A 23,766-nucleotide genomic window follows, 5' to 3' on the forward strand; every position below is an offset into this window, starting at 1 on the left:
GAATCTCTTTGAATTTGACACACAAAGAACTCATTGACACACCCAGATCAAAGACTGGCACATATTCTTTAGCCCCCTTATATCTTAATGAAGGAATGACCAACCCTTTGACCTCAGCTGAGGTTAGTAATTGAATACACACAATGACAACATGCACTCTGACATATACAGACCTCTGGGAACAAAGAGCTGTGTAGTCCCTCCGCCTGAGAAGCTCAATGAGACAACTGATGAGAGCACCTAACACTCATCACACAGACTCACCCAGGTGAGCCAGACCCACCTTTGGAATGACGTATGAGTAGGGCAGGAACCGGGCTTTCATTATTCAAAGTTCAACCCACAGATAATCACCGTAAATGGAGTGAAAAAAATCAGGGTGAACTCAAGGTTAATCCAGATAAGAAAAGAGGCCAGTGAATGTTAAGTAGCACCAGAGTCCCAGAAAGGAATTTAAATGCCGAGAGATGGGGTTTATTCTGGCTTCAATGGAGAGGCTTCAGACTGTGTAGAGGAAGTTATTTCAATTATAAAGACCCATGTTTTTCACTTCTTAGTGACTAAGAAATCCAGCTTTAAAAAGACAGTTTAAAAATTGGCTAGGGGGTATTAAATAGGAAGTAAAAGTTGATTTGCAGATGGCAGAGAAGAAATATGTTATTTGTAAATTTCAGAAAATCTATAATGCTAGTGCTATCGGGTACCTGAGAGAAGTCCATCTCCTTCCACTTACAGATAAGAAAACTAAGGTCCAGAGAGAGAACAGGATTTGTTCAAGGTTAGTTATATGGATCTGAACCCAGGTCTTATGACTACCAAATCCAGTTTTCCTGCTAGCATCAGATTAAAGGACTGACAAAAGAAGAAGATGGAATTAAGATTAACAAACAAAAAGTAGCATAAGGTATTAGCAGGGATTCCCCCCTTCTTCTAAATCATTTTAAAAGATACAGGATCCAATTATGTTCTCCATTCTTTAGGGAATAAGCTCTTTTATAATCATGGAGGTACTCCTAGAAGTAGGATTTAAAACTCAAAGGGATCTTTGAGGTCATCTAGTTTTGATCTAGACCCACTCCCTCATTTTAAAAATAAGAAAACTAAGTCTGAGAGAGGTTAAGTGACTGGTCTAAAGTCTGACAAGTAGTATTAGAAATAGAAGACAATGTATGGAAGGTAGAAAATTACCCTCCCAGCTAGGTGGCAGAGCAGATATAATCTGAGCCTGGAGTCAAGAAGATCTGACTTTAAATCAGGTCTCAGACCCTTACTAGCTGTGTGACCCTGGGCGAGTCACTTAACTTCTTTCAGACTCAGTTTTCTCATCTGTAAAGTGGAGATAATAACAGCAGCTACTTGCCAGGGATACTGTGAGGATCACATAAGTTAATATTTGTAAAGTGTTTAACATAAGCACTTAATAAATAAATATTTGTTGCCCCTTCCTTCCTTCCTTCCTTCCTTCCTTCCTTCCTTCCTTCCTTCCTTCCCAATATTTATTTCAGTATTTAGAGTAGGGGGCAAACATGCTATGCAGCTGGCTGCCATGATAGATATTCATTTGATTCATTCAACCATCCATGCTGGCCTCATCTCTCCCTCCTCTAACCTATCTTCCATTCAACCTCTCTAGTGAATTTGCTAAAGTGCCTGATAATGTCACACTCCGTTTCCCTTCCCTCCCATCAATAAATTCATGTGGTTCCATGCTGCCTCCAGGAGCAAATATAAAATTCTCTATTTGGCCTTCAAAGTCCTTTACCTCCTAATCACTTCCCACCTTTTCAGTCTTCTATTCAATGTACTTTTTGATCCAGTGACACAGGCCTCTTGACTGTGCCACAAATGAGACACATCATCTTTCAGGTGCAGTCATTTTGTCTAGCTCTCTCCCATGCCTGGTGTCCTCTCTCTCCTCTCCACTATTGACTTCCTTAGTTTTCTTTAAGTCCTAACTAAAATCCCATTGATGTGGACACAAAGGTGCCTTAAAGGTTGAGCTGCCCTTTCCCTGGTTCATCCTTTAAAGGTGCCTTAAAGTCTCTTGATACAAAGACACCCTAAGGGTTGAGTTGCTCTTTCCCTGGAGCCTTAAAGTCTCCCCTTATCTTGGAATACCATAAAACTTCCCCTTATCCTGGACCATGGAATTCCTACCTCCTCTCCCTCATCCTGGGTCATAAGATTCCCTTCTCTCCATTATCCTTTCCTTATAAATATAAAAACAAGCCCCTGTCCCTCTTAAATCACTAGTCTTTCTTCCAGGGCTAGCCCGTTGCTTTTGCGTCAAGAAAGCTCCCTTTGGCTAAAGAAAACATCTAAGTGAATTCTTTCAAATTTGAACCAGCTCTCTCATCTCTCTCTTCAACACTAAGGCTTCTTGAGGAAGGCTTCCTCAACCTCTCTTATTCCAGTGACTGCCCTCTGTTAATTATCTCCTCTTAATCCTGTATCTGGCTTGCTTTGCACATTGTCTCCCCCATTAGATTCTTAACTTCTTGAGGAAAAGGACTGTCTTTAGCTTCATTTGTAACCTGAGTGCTTAGCACAGTAAGTGACTGACTGAGCCAACATATACTGATTGACTGAAAACCCAATTAGTGGACAGGGGAGGATAGGGGAGAGATGGAAAGATGAAAAAAGAGATAGTCCCTGCCCTCCAGGGGTCCAGAGAAGAGATTGCTGTTGGCTGGAATGATCAAGAAAGGCTTCATGGAATAGGAGAGTCTTGAATGAATCTTGAAGAATGGGTAAGATTTGAATAGGTCAGCAAGACTGGGGAATTAATTCAGATGAGAGGAGCAGCATAAGCAGAATAAAGAGGAAGGGAAATGAAAATGCGTTTGAGAAATAGTGAGACCAGCCTGTCCACAGACAAGGTTCTTAATCTGAAGTCTCTGAACTTGTTTTTAAAAAAATATTTGGATTAATGTATTTCAGTATAATTGGCTTCCTTTGCAATCCCATGTATTTATATTATGCATTTGTAAAATGTTATTCTGAGGAGTCTCCAGGCCTCAGCAGACTTCCAAAGGGGCTAATGAAACAAAAAAGATTAAAAACTCCTGCTCTACCTCAAAAGGTCTGTGTTGTCAAACAGCAGGAGATGAGTTTGCAAAGTGGACTGAATCTGGACTGCAGAAAGCCCCTGAACAACAGGCTAAGAACTTTGGACTTTATTCTATAGAAAACAGGGAACCATTGAATACTCTGGCCAGAGATAAAGATAAACTTTGCCCATTCCACCAGCTTTGCTAAGGCCAATTCATTTCAGCAAACATTTATTAACTGATAACCATGTATAAGGCACTGTGATAAGGGCTGTGATAAGATGATACAAAGATGAAAATCCTTTGAACTTATATTCCACTAGGGAGGATAACATGTACATATATAAATGTAATGAACTTTAGGCTAAAAGGCACTCTTCCTATCAGAGGCCTTAGCTCTAGGCTCAAGTAGACAGGTTTTAGTCTTAGGGGAGCCTGACCGCAAAGTAAAGAATCAGGCTATTCTTAAAATAACTCTCTGGGTCATTATGTCCCCATCCCAGAGTAGAACAATGAGTAAAATCTTTAAAACAAAATTGAATTCATCTACTCAAAGAAGATGAGAAAGGTCCTTTCTAAAATGCTCTAAATCACTATGGATTAGAGAGATGCAAATCAAAACCAGTCTGAGGTATCACATCACACCTATCAGATTGGCTAACATGACAAAACAGGAAAATGATAAATATTGAAGAAGATGTGGGAGAGTTGGGACACTAACTATTGTTGGTGGAGCTATGAGCTGATCCAACCATTCTGGAGAATAATTTGGAACTATGACCAAAGGACTATAAAAATGTGCATATTCTTTGACCCAGCAATACCTCTTCTAGGGTAGTATCCCAAAGAGATGGGAAAAGGACCCACATGTACAAAAATATTTATAGTACCTCATTATGAGGTGGCCAAGAACTGGAAATTGAGGGAATGCCCATCAACTGGGGAATGGCTAAGTAAGTTGTGGTATATGAATGTAATGGAATACTATTGTACTATAACAAATGATAAACAGATGGACTTCAGAAATACCTGGATAGACTTATATGAACTGATGCTGAATGAAGTGAGCAGAACCAGGAGAACACTATACACAGTAATAGACACAGTGCAAGGACTGTTTTTGATAGACTTAGTCCTCCACAGCAAGGCAAGGGCCTAAAACATTTCCAAAGGACTCATGATGCAAAATGCCACTCACATCCAGAGAAAGAACTATGGAGTCGGAATGCAGAATGAAGCAGACTCTTCTGTTCCCTTCTGTTATGTCTGATTTTATTTAGTTTTACTCATGCTTTCTCCCATTCGTTATAATTCTTCTATGCAACATGACTAACGTGAAAATGTGTTTAATAAGAATGTACGTATAGAGCCCGTATAACATTGCATGCTGTCTCAGGGAGTGAAAATTTAAAACTTATGAAAGTGATTGTTGAAAACTGAAAACAAATAAATAAATTTGGAAAAAAAATAAAACAAGGGCAAACATCCCTTGTCCTGAAATCAGCAATCAAAAAAAAAAGTCCTCTCTAGAAAGGGACTCAGTATATGAAGTAAATCAGGCATAGAACAGTTATTGATTTACTCTTTGACAACAACATTAAAAATACTTAAAACAAAATGCACATAAATGTGCTTGACAAATACTTACTTAAAATATGAAATAACTTATCATTCCTATTATACTCTCCATGGTGGTTGATACTTACAAAATGAAAACAAGAAACATTTTGTGGAACTGCTGAACAAACTACCAACAAGGCTAGAACAGCCATCTCTAGATTGCTGTTCAGTCACCTGTGCTTCTAGACCAAGCCTAACTGAAGCCAGTCTAACAGTTCAAGTTTGAGAATGGAATGAAAAGACACTAGTAGATCATCTAATAGTCAACAAAAGAATGTTCACCTAACTATCACAGAAAGGGTACAATATTGGTTCAGTAGGATAGAGCTTCCCTGCCTCCAAATTTCCCATGGTAGCCAAGGTCAAAAATGTGTAGTAAGCTGAGAGAGGACCCTCTGATTCCTCATGCACTAGCTTTTGTAGTTAGATGACTAGGAAGTGACATCAATAGTTCAAGCTTTAGACAGCTAGACCAATTAAGCCTCAAGGATGCTTTCAATACCTCTTGAGGAAAAATAAGCCTTTTTTTTTTTTTTTTTTTTGTTATGGCAACTACTCCTATTCTCAGGGAAAGAAACACCACATAGAAGAGGCAGCTAAAGCCTTGATAGCACTTCAGGCTTACTTATGCTCTCCCTGCCATATGCGTCTTAGGATGAGGGGGTGGAAGTACCCACTTCCCCTCACAGAAATTTGAGGAAGGGCTAGAAGAGCTCTGACCCACTTAATAGATGGGAAGGAAAAGTGAAAGTTTTCATTCACTGTTTTTAAGAACTGTGGAGTCAGTGGTTCTTTCCTGATTCCACAGTTAATCCTCTTTGGCCCAGCCTTCATGTCACCTTGGGCACCAAAGGGACCAATAAGGACTTGATCCCAAAATGCAAGTCTTTCAGCACTGATCCAGAATATTCTCTAGAAGTGTTCTACCATGCAGTCTCAGATACCTGGGAAGAATCTCACTCAGTATGCACATATCACTAGAAGTGGCCAGGGCACCAGCATAACTCTGTGCATTCTCCATGCATAGGGATGTTCCAAGCCAACTCACTGATACATAAGCAAATGTAAAGTGCAAGCAGGGTTATATAAAGTAATTTCAAGGAGGAGAGATTAAAAATAACTGGGACAGGGAATGACAATCAGTAAAGGCTTTTCAAAGAATGTTTATTCAAGTCCTGTCTCTAATATGGAAGGGTTCTGTGACCCCAGGGCAAATCACTAAACTTCTCAGTGCTCCCAGGGAACCATTTAAAACTGTAAGGTACCAGTCAATTTCCTGTAGAGGAAATTCCTCACTAAGAACTCTCTATACTGATAAAATCACAGTTGTAATTTACAAAAAAAATTATAATGCTTTCATTAATTTCTGGCATAAAAATCCCGACATCTGTTTAGTTTTAGCTCAACGGTGTTCTTTGTATCAAGCATTTTCCTTGACTTCCCCTCCCTAGGCAGTGAGGTCACACAAATTAGTGGACATTGTCTCATTGTATATTACACACATAATGCCAGAGCTATATGGAGTCTCTTAGTTTTATGAGAAAGGGATCATGCTATTGGAATTTTAAAATATGTGCATCACTGACTTTTCAGAGAACTATCACGTACAATAATATTAACTGACATCTATATGGCCCCTTAGGGTTTACAAACCCCTTAAAAAACATTATCTCATCTGATACTCAAGAAACCTCTGTGAAGTATCTCTGTTTTTCAAATGAGGGAACTGAGACTCAAGATAGGTTAAATGACTTGCCCACACACCTAGTCAATGTAGGTAGGCAAGCTTTGAATCACTGTCTCTCCTGACTCCAGAATCAAAACTCATTCTTCCACATTTCAGCCACTCAAGACAAAGAATTCTGCTTTCTTGGTTAATAATCTCTTCTAATCCAGGCACATGCAATGTAAAACCAGACAAAAACCCATTACTTCAAAGTCTCACAACTTCATACTAATGTGATCCAGTAAAAATTAGAATAGTTGAGGCTTACGAAAGTTACTTATAAAATTTTTAACTGCTGCCAACTGTTGCCAAAGAGAGAGTCTGTGGTGCAAGATTTAAGTGTAGAAATTATGTTAAAGGCAGCATGGCATAGTCAAAAAAGAACAGTGGATTTGTACTCAAAGGAATGGAATTCAAATCCTGGTTTGTGACTTTGTACAAGTTAAGACCTTGGTCAATTTTATGGGCATCTGGATACTTAGCTTTAGAACGAGAGGGTTGGACTAAATGAGGCTTAAAGTCTTTTCCAGTTCTAATACAATAGAAGAGAACTTAAACTCTTTGAGGGCAGATTTGATTTTTGTGCTTGCATACAGGATGTATTTAATAAATGTTCCTTTACATATTTAATCTGTTAATAGTTCTATTGTGAGGATTTAAAATTTTCCTTTCTTTGGATTTAATTGTTTGGGTCTTAGGGCTGTTCCTCCAGAACATTTGGCTAACTGAAGCCTGTTTCCTATTAATATTAACCTTACCTGGCTATAACCTAACTCATGCAGTAATAGTATTAAGGCAGACCTGAACAACTTGGCAGTAGGTAGGAGGCAAAATTAAAATCAGGCTAAACTTCTTCACGCTGCAGATAGGTTTTTAACAGCTCACTTTCCATGTAAATGTATAATTAATGAATAAACTATTTTGCAAATAAACCATATTTTTTAAAGGGGGGGTTTCAATTAATATCAATTAATTACACTTATTACTTAAGATTTTTATCATGTTTGTGGGAAACAAAGGAAGGAGTTCTGTTTCCACAGGGTTAAAACTTCCAGTTTTAAGTGATAGCAGTTAATCAGAGTTGTGAGCTAGCATGTCAGGTAAAAGGTCAAAAACTTGTGCACAGGTTTGATGAGCTGTCTGAGGGGAAGCCTATCAGAGGAAAACATGAAGGAAGGTGTTCAGGAGGCTCCTTCTAGCCAGTAGATGATGAGGTGGTAGATTTATATTTTGGAATAGTATAAGAAGGCTTGCGTTGGTCTGAATAATTATAGCATTCCCCTAGAAACTATCTGGGAATTAATGTAAAAATTAATGAAAGCTTTCCTGATTTCATAACAAGTACTATCTTTTGTGTAAGGTGAGCACTTCTCTTAGTAGGGAATGTGCCCTCTTGTAAGGAGCATAACCGAAGATTCTTCTTTCACTTCAGAGTTTAGTTGTGTTATCCAGCCGGGTGTGAGTCTTACTGTAGATGAGGAGAGGACTTGGGGGGAGGCTATTTATAATAATCATGAAATCACATTAATGTTAAAAAATTACTTTGCTAAGCAGTACAAGTTTTAATATATTTTTTTCAGATTTTCTTACTGTTTATATCTGGGATATATTATATTTCTTGTCAACAATGAGTTTATTGTACTTTGGAATGATGTTTAAAATCGATTTCTTTAGAACTCTGAAAAATAATAGTAGTAGCTGCTTCATTTTCTGAGTTCACTTTTTTGAAAAACTGTTGCTCCCCACTGAGATTTTTCAGCAATTTGGATACTTTAATGGGTATTTCATTGGTGTCCAATTTGCTTAAGTCAGGACGTTCTGATCTGAAATGGGTGGCGAAGATTGTATTTCTTCGAAAAGACAGCTAATACTTCTCAGCAAACAAGGCACAATATTTTGTCTCGTGTAAGTAAACAAGTATTTATTTGTCCACTCTGGATTAAATACTGTATCTTCTGATTCAATCTCCCATTTCTTTTTATCACCCATTTTACAAAGTCTTTATAATGTAAGAACCAAAAAATCTCCACAGTAACTGCTCACATACAGTGTGTGTGTTTGTCCTTCGCTGCCGAAGAAGAACATGCCATTGGAGAAATGATGACATAACTTGCACTGCCTCACTTCTCCTCCACAGCCCCCTGAATCCAGTGACCAGATATTCATCAGGATGACTGGAGATGACCCAGGATGAGGCAATTGGGGTTAAGTGACTTGCCCCAGGTCACACAGCTAATGAGCGCCAAGCATCTGAGGTAAGATTTGAACTCAGGTCCTTCTGACTCCTGCACTGGTGCTCTATCCACTGCACCACTTAGCTGCCCAAAAGAAATACTGAACTGAGTGTCTGACCTTGGAGAGAGTGCCAGACACTCATGTAACCTGGAGGGTGGCTGCACAGCAAAGGAGGGAAAGAAGTCCTTGACTTGTTACCCTCATCGCACAGCATCCTTTTAATTTTTAAAATTTTCTGATTCATAGGGTCTGAAGCTGAAAACCTCTCAGTTCAAAAAGCAAGAAACAAGTTAGGGGATACAAATTGACTTGTACCAGGTCACCTAGGGAGTAAGTAAAAATAATGACTCAGGAGGAGTCAATGTTGGAGGAATTGCAACGAGAGGCATGCTGGTACATTGTTGTCAGAGTTGTAAATTAGTCTAACCATTTTGGAAACCAATTTGGAATTATACAAATAAAGAGATTAAGAAATCCCTACCCATTGACCTAGAGATTTCACTAGCAGGATGTTACATATATTCTAGTTTTGCAGTAGGAAACATAGAATTTCAGTAATTATCTTTTAATCTCTTTCACTTTATCTGGTACATCCCTCTGCTTTTCTCTTGAAGATTCCCTTGGAAAAGCTCTAAAGAGATGTCAATTGAGTTTTTGGAAAGAGAAAAGGTGAAGTATGATTGCTCTATGTTTTATGAATAAAATAGACTCACTGTCCAGAGTATTTCCTTATGGAAACCAGGGTAAGGGTGGAGCATATAGTGGTAATATCATTCTGGAGTAAGGGTGGATGGTATCACAGTGTTTTATCAGCTTTAAAGTTGAGAAGCAGCAACACTGAGTCTTACCCTTTGACCTCCCTTCTTACCTCTGAGTTCTGCCACGTCCGATTAGGTGTAATTTGGATTGGGGAGGCTTTTGGCTGAGAGAGAGAAGTTGAGTTGTAATAAAAGAGAAAATTCTAGAAGCCACAAAGGAGGGGAATTCATTTGCTCATTATGCCAATCAGCTATAATGAGTAGGGTAACACTAGATTTGTAGTCAGAGGACCTGAGTTTGAATAACGGTTCTGCCACAGTCTGAGCTTCCCCAAGTCACTTATGCTTTTGGGCTTTTCTTATCAGTAAAATGAAGATATCAAACCAGATAACTTCTGAGATCACTAGGTAAACCAGACAGCAGTAAATCTAATCTAGCTGAGGTAAATCTTTATCTGAAATAGACCCATTCAAATGCCATTTCCTTTATGAAACCTTCCTAGTCTGTAACAATTCTCCCCTTAGACATCACAAAACACTTATTATTTGCATTATAGTCTGTTGTGAGTCTTATTTTACTCATTTCCTCCAAAACCCAGTTAGTGCCTGTTTACAGCTTTCCCAAGGGAATCTTCAAGAGAAAAATTAAGGGTTACATTTGGATAAAGTGAAAGGGCTTGGCCTCAGAAATTCTGTGATTCCTACTGCAAAACTAGACTAGGAAACATTCTTTTAAAACTTCTGATTCGTAAACCCTGGAGCTAAAAGAAACCAAACTTCTAAGTTCAAAAAAGAGGAAACTGAGGTTAGGGGATACAAAATGACTTGATTTGGGGATAGTCAGTGGTGGAGGGATTGAGGGAAGATAGGCATACTAGGACATTATACTTATTTGTGTCAGTGTGGTGCCCCCCACTAGCCTGTAAGCCATGAAGGCAGGGCCTCTCTTCATTTAATCTTTTATCTCTCCTCTAGTGTCTAGCATGGTGCTATGCTCTTAAATGCTTAATAATTCTAAGTCTACATAAATTTGAGACTGCTTTGTCAGATGGCGGCCTATGTGATCATAGCAATTTACTTCACCTTCTAAACCTCATTTTCCTAATCTCTAAGAGGGAGATAATGCTACTGTACAGTATCTGATAGAAAGTGCTTAGTAAGTCCTAGCTGGTTGATCAGTGCCTACTTTATTGAACTACTGTAGAGAAAATAAAATTTTAAAGCCTATAGAGATTGCTCTTGTTCAGCTTTTCATAATAAATGCTTATTGAGTGAGTATAAAACTTGTCTTTCCCAACTAGACTCCTTTTAGGACAAGAAAATCTGATTATGCCTCTTAATATCCATCCCAACAAAGGGATAATGCACCACCAGATACTCAATATTATATTTGTTGAATGAAAGCAAGAAAAAGAGGGTGTAGCAGCCAGAGGAGTTGGTCCTCCCAGGGTTAAAGGTGGGGTACTAGCTATAACGCCTATTTACATTCACAGTGAATTATAGAGAATGGGCCACTCAGCTATCTTGGGCCAGTTACCCTAGCTCTGGACATTGACTCTTCTTGACTCAGGCCAGGGAGAAAGTGAGGATTGAGAAGCTCTTTTTTTCCTTTCTTTTCTTTTCTTTTTACCTTAGCCAGGCCTAAGTAGGTGGTGACAGGGATTCGCAGACTCCTGGGTGGTCAAGTTTTCCCCAATGACTGGGACACACTGGTTGGCTTTCAAAGGAAGAAGCCAACCACATTTGTATGGACCCCTCATCCTGAGTCCCTACAGAATTTTCCACCTCCATAAAGCTCCGAGAGAAAAAGTGTCCTCACTTCCAGACAGGCAATAAGCATTTATTACGTTTACTAGGTGGCAAAATGGATAGAGCACTGGGTTTGGAATCAGGAAGAAAGATCTCATACACTTACTGGCTGTATGACCCTGGCTAAGTCACTTAACCCTGTTGGTCTCAGTTTCCCCACGTGCAAAATAAGCTGAAGGAAATGGCAAACCACTCCATCATCTTTGCAAAGAAAACCCCAGGTGGAGTCACTTAGTGTCCCATATGACTGAAACGACTCCAATACCAATGTGCCAGGCACGATCAGGCACCGTGCTAACCGTCGGGGACACAAAAGAAGGCTAAAGACAGTCCCTACTCTCAAGGGGCTCACAGACTAATAAGGGAGACAATATGAATGCAGCTAGGTGCAAACATAGGATAATCGAGACCAACTTAAGAGGAAAGGGACTGGCATTAAGAGAGTTCCCGAAGAAGGTGGGGTTTTAGCTGGGACTTGAAGATAGGAAAGCCAGGACGTAGAAGAGGTCAAATAGAAAAAATGTCAGGAACTGGATGCCAACCGGGGTCTCCTTGTATGCTGTGTGCGGGGGTGGTCCTTTCTTCCCTAAAGGCGGAAAGGGAGGGTGATGGAGAGGCACAGGATTCTGAAGCAGGTGCCCTTGCGCAAGAGGAGGAACACTTGGAAGGCTGCTTGGCACCAAGACCAAGGAGGGGGTGTGTGTGTGTGTGTGTGTGTGTGTGTGTGTGTGTGTGTGTGTGTGTGTGTGTGTGTGTGTGTGTGTGTGTGTGTGTGTGTGTGTGTGTGTGTGTGTGTGTGTGTGTGTGTGTGTGTGTGTGTGTGTGTGTGTGTGTGTGTGTGTGTGTCTGTCTCTGTGTGTGTGTCTCTGTGTGTGTGTCTCTGTGTGTGTGTGTGTGTCTCTGTGTGTCTGTGTCTGTGTGTCTGTGTCTGTGTGTCTGTGTGTGTCTGTGCGTGTCTGTATTGGAGGTGGGAGATGGGGGGAGGTACGAACAAAGCGAACTGAAGGCGGCATTTCCCGCCCCCCAGCCCCTACCCTTCCCGCGCTGCAGTACAGCGTATCAGCAAGCCCGGCTCCCTCAGCGGGATCCCCACGTGTTCTCCCGCACAGCCTGCTCCGGGGGCCCCTTTAACTGGGCAGCGGAAGTAGCCGCTCCAGCGTCTCCTGCCAGCGCCCAATGGGCTGGTGCAAAGCGTCCTAAATCCCCGTCACTTCCCGGCTAGGAAGCCGGCAAGGCTTGAAGACCAAGGCCCGGGGGAGGGGGCGGGCGCCGAACCCACGCATCCCCAGCCGCCGTGGTCCCCTGCAGGCTCGGGGCCGTCCCCCTCCCAGGGGCCGGCACCAACATGCCCTTTGACTTCAGGAGGTGAGTGATGCACAGACCTCCCTCTCCTCTCTCCCCCCCTTCTCCCACTGTGCCCCTACCTCCCACCACTACGAGCATCTGCGTCTGCATGTGCATACAAAGGTCAAAGTCCCTGCGCCTCCAAACCGCATCCTTCCTCCTGTCTGTGCAGGGAGATCAGGTTCCTCTGGTCCTCTGCCCATCCTCCCCTTCCCCCCATTCTTTTCCAGGTAGGACGACCCAGGGAAGCAGGGAATACACCAGGCGCCTGCTCCCTTGCTTTTGGGGGTGGGGGTGGGGAACTGGGATCCCTCTGCCTTTATGGAGATAAACCGGTGCAGAGCATCCTTGAACTGGGTTTTTGCGGTGGGAAGGGGGGCTGAATTCGAATGGCAGCCTTCAAGAACAAGGGGACCAGGCTTCCCATCCAAAACCAGGCAGGCCCCTTTGTTACTTAAGTCCGAACCTAAGACTGAAGGAAAGTTATCATTGCTCCACGTGAGGAGAAAACATCTGGGGATACTTTTACCTACATTTTCCTTAGCTTGGGGCTGATATTGAACCGAAGTAGGGTAAACTGGCGAGACTGAGGGAGTGAATGGACTCTATAAGAAAAAAGATGTATGGGCTTTTTAATGGCTGTTTTTTGTTTTTTTAAAAGCTAAACTTATGTTAGCCCTATAATGTAAATATTCCAACATCGGAGGAGGGCTTTGGGGGGTGGAGGGGAGGAGAAAAGAAGTAAATGGTAGGAAGGCTTTGTTTTTAGTGATTGTAATCTTTTGAGTGCTTACCAAAGGGCCCAGGGTTTGCTGTTTGCTTTTTACTTCTGCCACAATGACTCCTTTGTGGTGGTCAAATGGATTGAAGCAGACAAGTTTACTTAACCTACCGCTCTCTTGGAATCTTTTAGAAGGGAACGTCCAGGACCTTCCCTAGAGCAGTGCCAGGCCTAGAACCAGCCAAATGTGTGTTCTGGGCCATCCATTTAGTATTCTTGTAACATCTTGTTTAAGAAAATATCAAGGGCAACCTTGAAGGGGCAAAAAAATGCCAAAAAAGTAGTAGCTGGAAAAAGAAGAGAACCTTTGCTCTCCATTACTGTGCCCTGAATGTGAAGGAGAGGATCCTGATACCTCATGGGGCTCTGTCCTATGCAGGGTTTCTACCTCCTAGAATTATGCCTCTATTTTTTTTGGAGGGAATGAAAGGGCCTGTATAGGAAAGATGTGTTGGTCATAATTTAAAACACATTTACATGGCAGTTTAAAGTTTCCCAAGCACCTGACATATGTTGTTCTTTGTTCCTCACGACCCCATGACATAAGGTGCAGGTGGTATAGGCTCAGTTTTACAGATAGGGAAACTGAAACTCAGAGAGGTTGAGTGAGGAATTGGGTAGCTCTAAAGGTATAAGGCTTTAGTCTAATTCAGTTCCCCTCTTTTACAGATAAGGAGACTGAGGCCCAAGGAGGTCAAATGACTTTCCTAAGGTCACTCAGGTAGTAATTGTCAGAGGTGGGCTTTGAACTCAAGTCCTCTGGCTCCTGAACCAGTATTCTTCCCCATTGTACGATGCCACCTCTGGCAGGTCACACAGCTGGTCAGGGTCAAGCAGCAGTATTATGAACCTAGATCTTGAAGACTGAGGTCAGTGCTCCCTCCACTGTACTGTACTGTTTTTGCTACCCTAGGAATTAGGCCTGGTGAGACTTAGATTTCATCTAGACTAACTTGCTATCTTAAGGAAGAGAAAACTGAGGCGCAGAGAGGAAAACTGTCTGAGGTTACATAAATGGAGAGAGTAGGAGTGGAGCCTATCCCTTTGACTCCAGATTCTGGGCTTTTAGCTTTTCTTCTATACGATGGCTGCATCTCGTTAAGCTATTACAGAGGAAACCTAGGTAACCAGGGAGCTAGTGCTGGGCTTGGATCTTTTTGTGATAAGACTGTGGCTAACCCTGTACATCCACTTAATCCTCCTTTAGGAAGCTGCTATTTTAAGGCAGTTTATCTTTGTGTTGTATGTAGCAGGCACTGTAGAAGTCACTTCAAAGTAGGCCTCAGTGTAGGTATTTTTCAAGAGTATAGTAATCTAGGGGTAGTGCAATGATTGATGATAATAAGTAGCATTTACATAGCTCTTGAAAGTACACAAAGTGTTTCACAAATATTTTATTTTCAACAGCTCTGGGAGATAGATGCTATTAGTATTCCCATTTTGCAGATGAGGAAACTGAGTTTAAGTGACTTTTCCCAGGGTTACACAGTTACCAGTCTGAGACCAGCTTTGAACTTGAATCTACCTGATTCCAGGCACAGTGCTCTGTCCACTATGCTTCCAAGAAGAGCAAGGAGACCTGCCTCTGTCAGTAGCTAGTGTGACTTCGGCAAATTATTTCATTACTCAGGGTCTACATTCTACATCTGTAAAATGAGGGTGATAGTATTTTTCTAGCCCATTTCATTGCTTATCAGTTAGAAGAGAGCCTATGAGAAAGCTCAAGCATTGTGTCACTATAAGGAAGAATTCATAAGATGTCAGAGCCAGAGAACCTTAAATTAGAGGCAGCATGATGCAGTAAGTAGAACTTTTTCTAGTATAACCTTTATTATAGGATTTGACATCCTGTGATTCTTAAATTGTTTTTAAAAGAATTTGCAAAAATAACTTTGGATAAGCATGCAGTATTATGTAGCTGGATACAAAATGCATTGTAACTATACACTATTAAGCAATATTGTATCATAGCATTGCTCTACTGTGGGGAGAAGGAGTGATGGGTGTCATGGAATTTTAGAGCTAAAAAGAGCCCTTAGAGATTTTGTTTAACAAAATTCATCTCTTCTCCAATTTGTTTTTCTCACAAATACCAAAATGATGTTTCTAAAGCATATGTCTAACTAATCTGGGCAAGAAGCTCCTTGCACTTGCTTATTACCTCTAGAATCAAATACAAACTAAAATGGCATTTAACAACTTGGCTCCAACCTACTCTTCTGGCCTTTTTATACATTATTTCTCTTCAAGCACTCTTTTTAAGATTTAATTATACTATTTATTTATTTATTTTGCTGTTATTCACATGTCATATCCCAACTCCTTCTTTTGTAGAGTCTGTTTCCAGTACCTGCCATGCAATCCTTTTTGACTTTCACCTCTTAGAATCCCAATGACTTCTAAAGACTATACTATGTATGTATATGTGTGTGTGTGTGTGTGTGTGTGTGTTTTGCTGTACTATAAAACTGACACTTGACACTCACTAGCTGTGTGACCTTGGGCAAGTCACTTAACCCTAATTGCTTCATCCTGGGTTATCTCCAGTCATCCTGATGAATATCTGGTCACTGGATTCAGATGGCTCTGGAGGAGAAGTGAGGCTTGTGACCTGCACAGCCCTCACTCACTCAAAAAAAACAAAGTCGAGTGCAAGTGTAAGTGTAAGTGCATTATTTCTCTGATGGCACGGTCTTCTTCGGCAATGGACGAACCCACCACAAAACTAATATATTTATTTTGTATATGTGTATATACTTCTCAATAAAATTCAAGGTTCTTCTAAATTTCATTTTATTTTTCAATTAACAAGCATGTATTTCCTTTTCTCTTACCCCTACCATTGAGGGCAAAAGACAAAATCTTTGCAACAAACATGCTACTCAGGCAAAGCAAACAGATTTTCATATTGTCTGTATCCAAAAATGCATGTCTCCTTCATCATGAATCCATCATCTTGCTGTCAGGAAGTGACTAGTAAAGTGTTATCATCAGTCCTCTAAAATCATGGTTGCAGAACTTAAGTTTCTTGAGGGAAAAATTGTTTCATTTTCCTTTGTATGCTAAGTACCCACTGCATAGTAAGTACTTTCCCAAACCTTTATAATTCTAGTTCCTTCCCGGTCTTGTTTCCTCTTTATCCTATACATAGCTTGTTCATACATAGTTGTTTTCTCATTGTAATACAATCCCATTAGATTGTAAGCTCTTTGAAAGCAGGGACCATCTTTTGCCTCCTTTCCTGTCCCTAGAGCTTAGTCTAGCACATAGTAGGTACTTAATAAATGCTTCTTGGCTGACCAATTGATTAATAAATAATTATCGATTGTAAGTATTTACTGTGCAAAGCACTGGAAGGGAGTATATTTTTTAGGAAGCTTGTGGTTCAGAGATGTGTACACAAATAACTGCAGTACAACTTACATGATGATTAAGTCCTTAAGAGAAGTCAAATATATATAGATCAACCCCTTTATTTTACCAATGAAGAAACTGAGACCCAGACCACTTAAGTATTTTATCATGAAGAACTGTATTGTCTTAATTCAAAACACCAGCTCTTGTGATTCCCCATCCATTACAATTTCCACTTCGTTGGTCAAGATTCATTCTTGGGCCCATGCTCAGCAATTCATTTTAATTTGACAAACACATATTAACCAACAATTATGAGTTAGTCAGTGCTTGGTGATGGGGATGCAAAAACAAAAATGAAAACTTGTCCCCGTTTCTAGGAGTTTACATTCATCTTCTGGGTTGGTGAACAGCAGCAGCAGCATCAACCAAAAATGCATATGAAACATATACAAAATCATCTTTTTTGTTGTTGTTGTTGGAAGGGAAAGGAGTACTAACACCTGAGAAGGATCATTTGGCTCAGGGACGTGTTCTTTATTTCTGTGAATTCAGCTAGTTTTTATAGATGAATGCATTTGCTTTAAGCCTGCGTGCTCATAGCTGAATTTTACTTCATGATTTTGTCTTGTGTAGCATACTTTCTGTAAATATTTCCCAACCCAGACATTTCAGGCTAGAATAGAAGCATCAGTTGGATGGCACAGCATAAGTCAGGTTGAGTCTGCTCTGGATGCTGCTGAGTGTGAAGAGATAAAAGGCATGGAGGTAAAGGGTAGTGGTATGTGAAGTGACAATGCCTTACAATGAAGTCTTTGGTCCTTCAGTGATTAAATCCCCTTGGGCTGGGTCCAAATTGCATTGTACAGTGAAGTGTTGAGTGGGACTTTGTGGTCATATTTGGCAGCTGATATGATGCCAAGTCCCAGAAAGCCTGCTGCCCAAGGCAAGGTTCTGTCCTGCATTATTAGATTTTGTTAGAAGCTCCAGGAACAGGGAACCTATCCTAGCTAAAATTTATATCCTTTGGAGCTCAGTGTAGTACTTTATACACCATAGGGGCTTAAAAAATATTTGTTGACTTGCACAGATAATGTCAAAGCAGAATAAAGTGGTCCAACATTAGCTGACAAACTATATAATCGTGTCAGCTATTATTATTATTATGACTTAGCACAAATGACCTCTTCCCCATCCCCTCTTGCTTCCCTGTAAAATAAGGGGTTCAGATGAGCAGATCTTCAAAGTCCCTTCCAATTCTAACACTCTTTTTCTATAAACAAGCTTTAGAGTACATTTCCAGAGTCAGTGTTTCAATGTTATGCTTGAGATTTTTTTCTCCAAAGTAGTGGTCTCAAAGTCAAATAAATGGATCCTTGCTGGTCATATATTGATTTAGCAAACTACAAATTAATATTATCTATGTTATATTTTTCTTTATTTTGTTAAACATTTCCCAGTCACATTTTAATTTGATTGTGGTAGAGTAGCTGGTTGAAAGTTTGATACATCTGCTATAGAGCCCCTGTATTATAGAAATCTCAAGTATCAGCAATGGTTACTATATGTTGGGGCTGAGAGAAGTTTGAAGAGGGTGGGAGCAGTGGAGGGCTTAGGACTTTACTCCCTGCTCATAGTATGGAAGCTACAGTCCAAGCCAGAAATGACCCAGAGAATCAGACCATCACATCTAGAAGAGACCTGAGACCATCTAGTCCAACATTTTCATTTTGCTGAAGAAGATGAAGTGATCTTCCTTCCTCTCTCCCATACTCATCTACTTATATTTTATATAAGTATAATTGAATGTTCTTGGATGTTGTGTGTACAAAAGGGCATTTTGTATTTTACTCAACACATCATAAGCATTTGTTGACTAGATGAATAAAGGAGATCCTGTGTCCATTCTTGTGGCTTTTCAAGAAGCCTTATTTTGTCTGTCCTCAATTAATATATTTTCCCCAGTCTTAGACTTAGAAGAACTCTGAAGCCTGATTTTTATATCTTGAAGTCAGATTTTTTTTCCCCCGGGATATATTTGCTGTTAGATATTTCCTAATTAGGTGATAGTTATTACCTATTAGGTATGATTCAGCATACTGAATTATACTTTACAGGTACCTTTTTTTTTTTTTTCACTACTAGTGATGAGACATTAAAAATACTTGGTTTCTTTTTCTGTTTTAGTTTTTTCTGTTAACAGCACCCTGGGCCAACAGCTCTTTGAATCTTGAACATGTGGTCAGTAGAGAATTGGGGTAGGGGAAGAGGCTGTCTCATTCAATAAAAGATTCAACTTTGCTCAAGAGAAAAGAATATGGACTCTAATAGACATTTTTAGCACAATGCATATATGTATGGTAGCCTACCGAATTATGAATATTAATTGAGAATATAAATTTTCATCAGACACATTTTTGCAGAGAGTAACAGAATTCAATTATAAATCAGTATGGCCCAGTTTTGTAGGTTATGAGCTTCAAACCCCAACACAGAATGAAAAGAGGGGAATGGAAGGAAAAGGAAAGAAATGGACTGTTGACCTGGCAAAAGATTGAATCATGCCCTGCCCTGGCAAAAAATCCAGGAAGAAGGTTTCCCAACCTTGTTCACATTTAGAGGCTGATCTGGATGTACTAGAAAGAACAATGGATTTAGAATCTGAATATCTGGGTAGACACTCTTGCTTTGCCACTTACTGTGGTATTCTGCTCAAATCTCCCTCTCTGAACCTGTTTATTCATCTATAAAATTGCACTTGCAACAGAATCTCAAAGTGATGGAAGAAAAATGATTTGAAATATGAGCTATTATTATTCCCTAGATCCCTCCCACTCCTTCCTGTTTAGTCAGTTCATGTTTAATTAATTACCTTCCCCCTCATTGGCATCTCTCGAAAGATTGCTCTTTACCTCTGATGAGGGTTAGGTGCAAAAATAACATTTACATTCACAGAATCATGCATTTTTGGAGTTGGAAGAGATTAGAGCAGCCATCCAGTCCAATATATTCTGAAAAAGAATTGCTGTTATAACTTACCTGATTAGAGGTCAACCATCCTTTGCTCAAATATCCCCATCTAGGGGGAGCCTACCACCCCTGAGGTAGCCCATTCCACTTATAGAGAGCTCACATTTTTAGGAAGTTCCTCCCTCCCCATATTAGACTTTAATTTGCCTCTTTGTGACTTTCATTTCCATCTTATTAGATTCAGCTAAATATTCTAGTCTATTCTTTTTGGATCTTACATCTGTCATCCAGTATGTTAACTATCCTGGCTTTGTCACCTGCAAATCTGATAAGCGTGGTATCTCTGCCTTCTGAGCCCAATGCTAGATATGATGGTTACTTGGGTAGCATGACTTCTTTTTAAACCAATTTAGAATCCAAACAGTTTTTTTTCTTTTCAGCCTAGTCATATGGCCTCTTTGTTGTCCCCCTTTCTAAAATCTTCCCTATAGTTCTGCTTGGAGCAAAAGGCCAAACAGCTTTTCTAAACAGCTGGAAAATAATAAGTTGTCAATCAGTAATTAGGATATTTGAATTCTTGTAATATTACTGTCTATCATTATTTCTGGTGAATGGATTGAAATCAGTAGAGACTTGGAATCCCACATCTTCAGGGCTTATAATGAACTAAGCAGTTGTCACTGTTGTTTTCTCTTGATGAATTACTTGGGTGACTATGCCTGTATTTGCCCTATGGCAAATAGACTGTCAAACTAGTATTGTAAACCAGTTGCATAGCTGTTGGCATATATTCCATATGGTTTCAGGCAACATGTTGCAGTGGAGGAAAAACATTAAACTGGGTATCCCCAAGACTTGGAGTGACCCCCTGGCTCAGTCACTAACTAGTTGTAAGATAATCCACTTCAACCTCTCTGAATCTCTGTTTTCATTAGTAAAATGGGAATCATCTTGCCTGACCTTATTTTTCTTTAGTCACTCTTTATTGTTGTTAAGACAAAATACAAGCTCTTCAGTCTAGGAATTTTTTAAAAGTTTTCTTTTTGACTAAATTTTTTATCTTTTCAATAAACAAAAACTAATTTTTTTTTATCCATCCTACACACCCTAACCTCCACCATTAGAAAAAAGAAAGACTTTGTAAGAAATATGCATAGTTAAGCAAAAGAAATTCCCTCATTGGCTATGTCCAAAAATGTCTCACTCTACATCCTGAGTTCATTATCTTTCTGTCAGGATGTAACATCATTATTAGTCCTCTGGAAATATGCTTGACCATTGTATTGATTAGCCTTCTTAAATCTAAGTTGTTTATACTTACAGTATCCTTGTTACTGTATAAAGTAGTTTCCTTGTACTGCCCACTTTACTTTCTATTAGTTCATACAAATTTCCTAGGTTTCACTTTTCCCCCCATTTTTCCTTTTTAAAAATTTCTTACAGCACAGTAGTATTTTATTACATTACTATAGTTTGAATGCTTGGCAGTTTAGTTTGAGCAAGGATCTCAGTGTCTGGTACCTTATCCTGCCAGGTGATCTTCAGAATCTTTCTAAGACAGTTCAAATGGAGGTGATTCAGTTTCCTGGCGTGGCACTGGTAGAATGTCCATGTTTTGCAGGCATACAACAATGAAGTCAGCACAACAGCTCTGTAGACCTTCAGTTTGGTAGGCAGTCTAATACCTCTTCTTTCCCAAACTTTTCTTTGGAGTCTCCAAAACACTGAACTAGCTCTGGTAGTGCATATGTCAACCTCCTTGTCAATGTGTACATCCCTGGAAAGTACACTACCAAGGTAAGTGAACTTATCCACAGCATTCAGAACTTTTCTGTTTGTTGTAACTGATGGTTCCACGTATGGATGGTGTAGTAGTGGCTGATGGAGCACCTGTGTTTTCTTGGTGTTCACATGTTGGTCGGAAGAAGTGATACAAGGACACTCTCAAGGTCTCTCTCAAGAACTTTGGATTTGATTGTGTGACATGGAAGACACTGGCACTGGACTGCTCAGCATGGTGTGCCCACATCAGAAAAAGTGCTGTGTTCTATGAGCAAAGCAGAATTGAAATAGCACAAAGGAAATGCAGGATGTGCAAATCTGGAGTAACCACCCCAAATGTTCACATAGATTATCTGTGGTAGAGCATTCTGAGCTCATATTGGTCTGATTACCCACAGTCATACGCACTGAAACTCCACTTATCATGGTGATGTCATTTTGGTCCTCTGAGAATGAAGGACAACAACCAACCAACCATTTTATTATGTTAATATACCATGATTTGTTTAGTCATTCCCTTATCATTGTGTACCCCTTAGTTTGTAGTTTTTGTTATTTCAAAAAATGCTCCTATAAATATTTCTGTACATATAGGTCCCTTTTTTCTCTCTTTGATCTCTTTGGGACATAAGCCGAGTAGTGATATAACTAGGCCAGAGCAGACTGGCATTTAAAATCTCTCTCCTCCCGTCCCCCCAAAAAATAGCTCCAATTTACTTTTCTAGACATTTCATATTACTAACTTATTTGCGATCCACAGTTCAGCCAAACTGACCTAGCTGCTCTCTGTCTTGACCTTCCATTTCTGGTGTCTGTGCTTTCCTATAGGTATTTTCCCTCAGACCTGGATTGCACTCACTCTTAGAATTATGAATTTCTTATCTGGGTGGGTTTGTGTACCACTCATGTGAAACCTGTCCCTGCTTCTCTCCCAAGTTATCATGTACTTATTTATCTGTGTACACGTTGTTTATCCCTGACAGAATGTAAGTTTGCAGAGGGTAGGTACTGTTTCTTTTTTTTTTTTTTTGAATCTCCAAGTGTCTGCCTACCTAGGCTTTAATAAATCTTTAGTGCATTGAACTATTAAGAATAAAGCATATCATTACATAGAATGACAGATTTTGAACTGGAAGGGCCCTCTGAGGCATCGAGTTCAAGCTTCTCATTTATAAATGAGGAAACTAAGGCCCTTGGAAGTTGACTGACTTGCCCAAGGTCTCAGAGGTAGGATTTTAACCAGGTGCTTTGACTCCAGAGACAACACTTTTTTCCATCTGCTCAAAAGTATTTTATGAACTCCAAAGAGTTATACAAATATGAACTCTTACCCCCTCAATAATACTTCTTGCTTTCCTATTTCCAGATGCTGAGGGAGAACTATCCCTGGGTTATACATCTGTGATTACCAGGAGGTGAGATGGAACCTCAGAGAGCTGTAGGAGACAAATAAAAAGTGTTCATAAGCAGAGGTAGTCTGTAGCTGGTTTCACAGGACTGAAGCTTCTGGGTGTGTTAGAGGTGGTATCAGGAGATCTCCATTGTATTATTGATCATGCAGGTCTTAAAGGCTCCAAAAGACTTTCCTAATATGGTATTTCCAACAGAAGAAATCCCCAGGGCTCTTGGAATTGATCATATCCAAGACTCTCATGAATACACACAGTTTTGATGCAGTGCATAAGTAGTACAAGTTCAAGGGACTTGAAAATCACCGCTTTACCAAATTGTTACAAAGCTTCTCTCATGCCTGACTTGAGATCTGACATATCTGTCCAGACACAGTGCTAAGAGTTGATCTCCATCACTAGAATACAACCTGTTGTGATCAAAGTAGGGCTAATCTAGAAGTATGAAATCCTTCATCTTAGTCCAAGAGTTACCACTCATTAGCTATTATCATCTTAGGTAAGGCTTTTTACATTTATGAGCCTCAATTTCTGTATGTGAATTGGAGGTCTAGCCTACCTCATGAGGTGATTATGGTGAAATGAAGATTGAAATGGAATGCTGAAACTGAAAAAAGTTCTGGGAAGACAGGTGCATGGATGATTTGCTAGTGGAGCTGTGAATTGGTCCAGCAATTCTGGAATACAATATGAAATTACACCAATGAATTAGCCAAAGCAGCCATATCCTTTGACCCAGAGATTCCACTCCTTGGCCTATATGCCAATGGTATCTTTGATAAAAAAGCTCAGACATATACTAAACCATAGCAGCATTTCCTATGGTAGCAAAGAACTGGAAACAAAGTAATTAATTGCCCATCAATTAGGGAAAAGCCAAACAAATTGTGGTATGGGAATGCAATCGAATATTACTGTACTATAAGAA

General features: G+C 39.9%; 1 protein-coding gene across 3 annotated transcripts in view; it reads left to right on the top strand.

Moving 5' to 3' along the window:
- The first annotated feature begins 8,616 nt into the window (after positions 1-8,616).
- ERGIC1 (endoplasmic reticulum-golgi intermediate compartment 1) overlaps positions 8,617-23,766 on the top strand; it is a 150,211-nt gene continuing 135,061 nt past the window's right edge. Inside the window, exon 1 of one of the 3 annotated variants that reach the window (XM_072630980.1) lies at positions 8,617-8,651. In XM_072630980.1, coding sequence (XP_072487081.1) covers positions 8,632-8,651 — 20 coding nt within the window. In that variant the 5' untranslated portion in view covers positions 8,617-8,631. Of the gene's footprint in view, positions 8,652-12,282; positions 12,564-23,766 lie in introns of those variants that run through there. The other 2 variants (XM_072630982.1, XM_072630981.1) reach the window with 2 other exon arrangements.

Source organism: Notamacropus eugenii, chromosome 1 (assembly GCF_028372415.1).
Source record: "Notamacropus eugenii isolate mMacEug1 chromosome 1, mMacEug1.pri_v2, whole genome shotgun sequence".
Lineage (NCBI taxonomy): Eukaryota > Metazoa > Chordata > Mammalia > Diprotodontia > Macropodidae > Notamacropus > Notamacropus eugenii.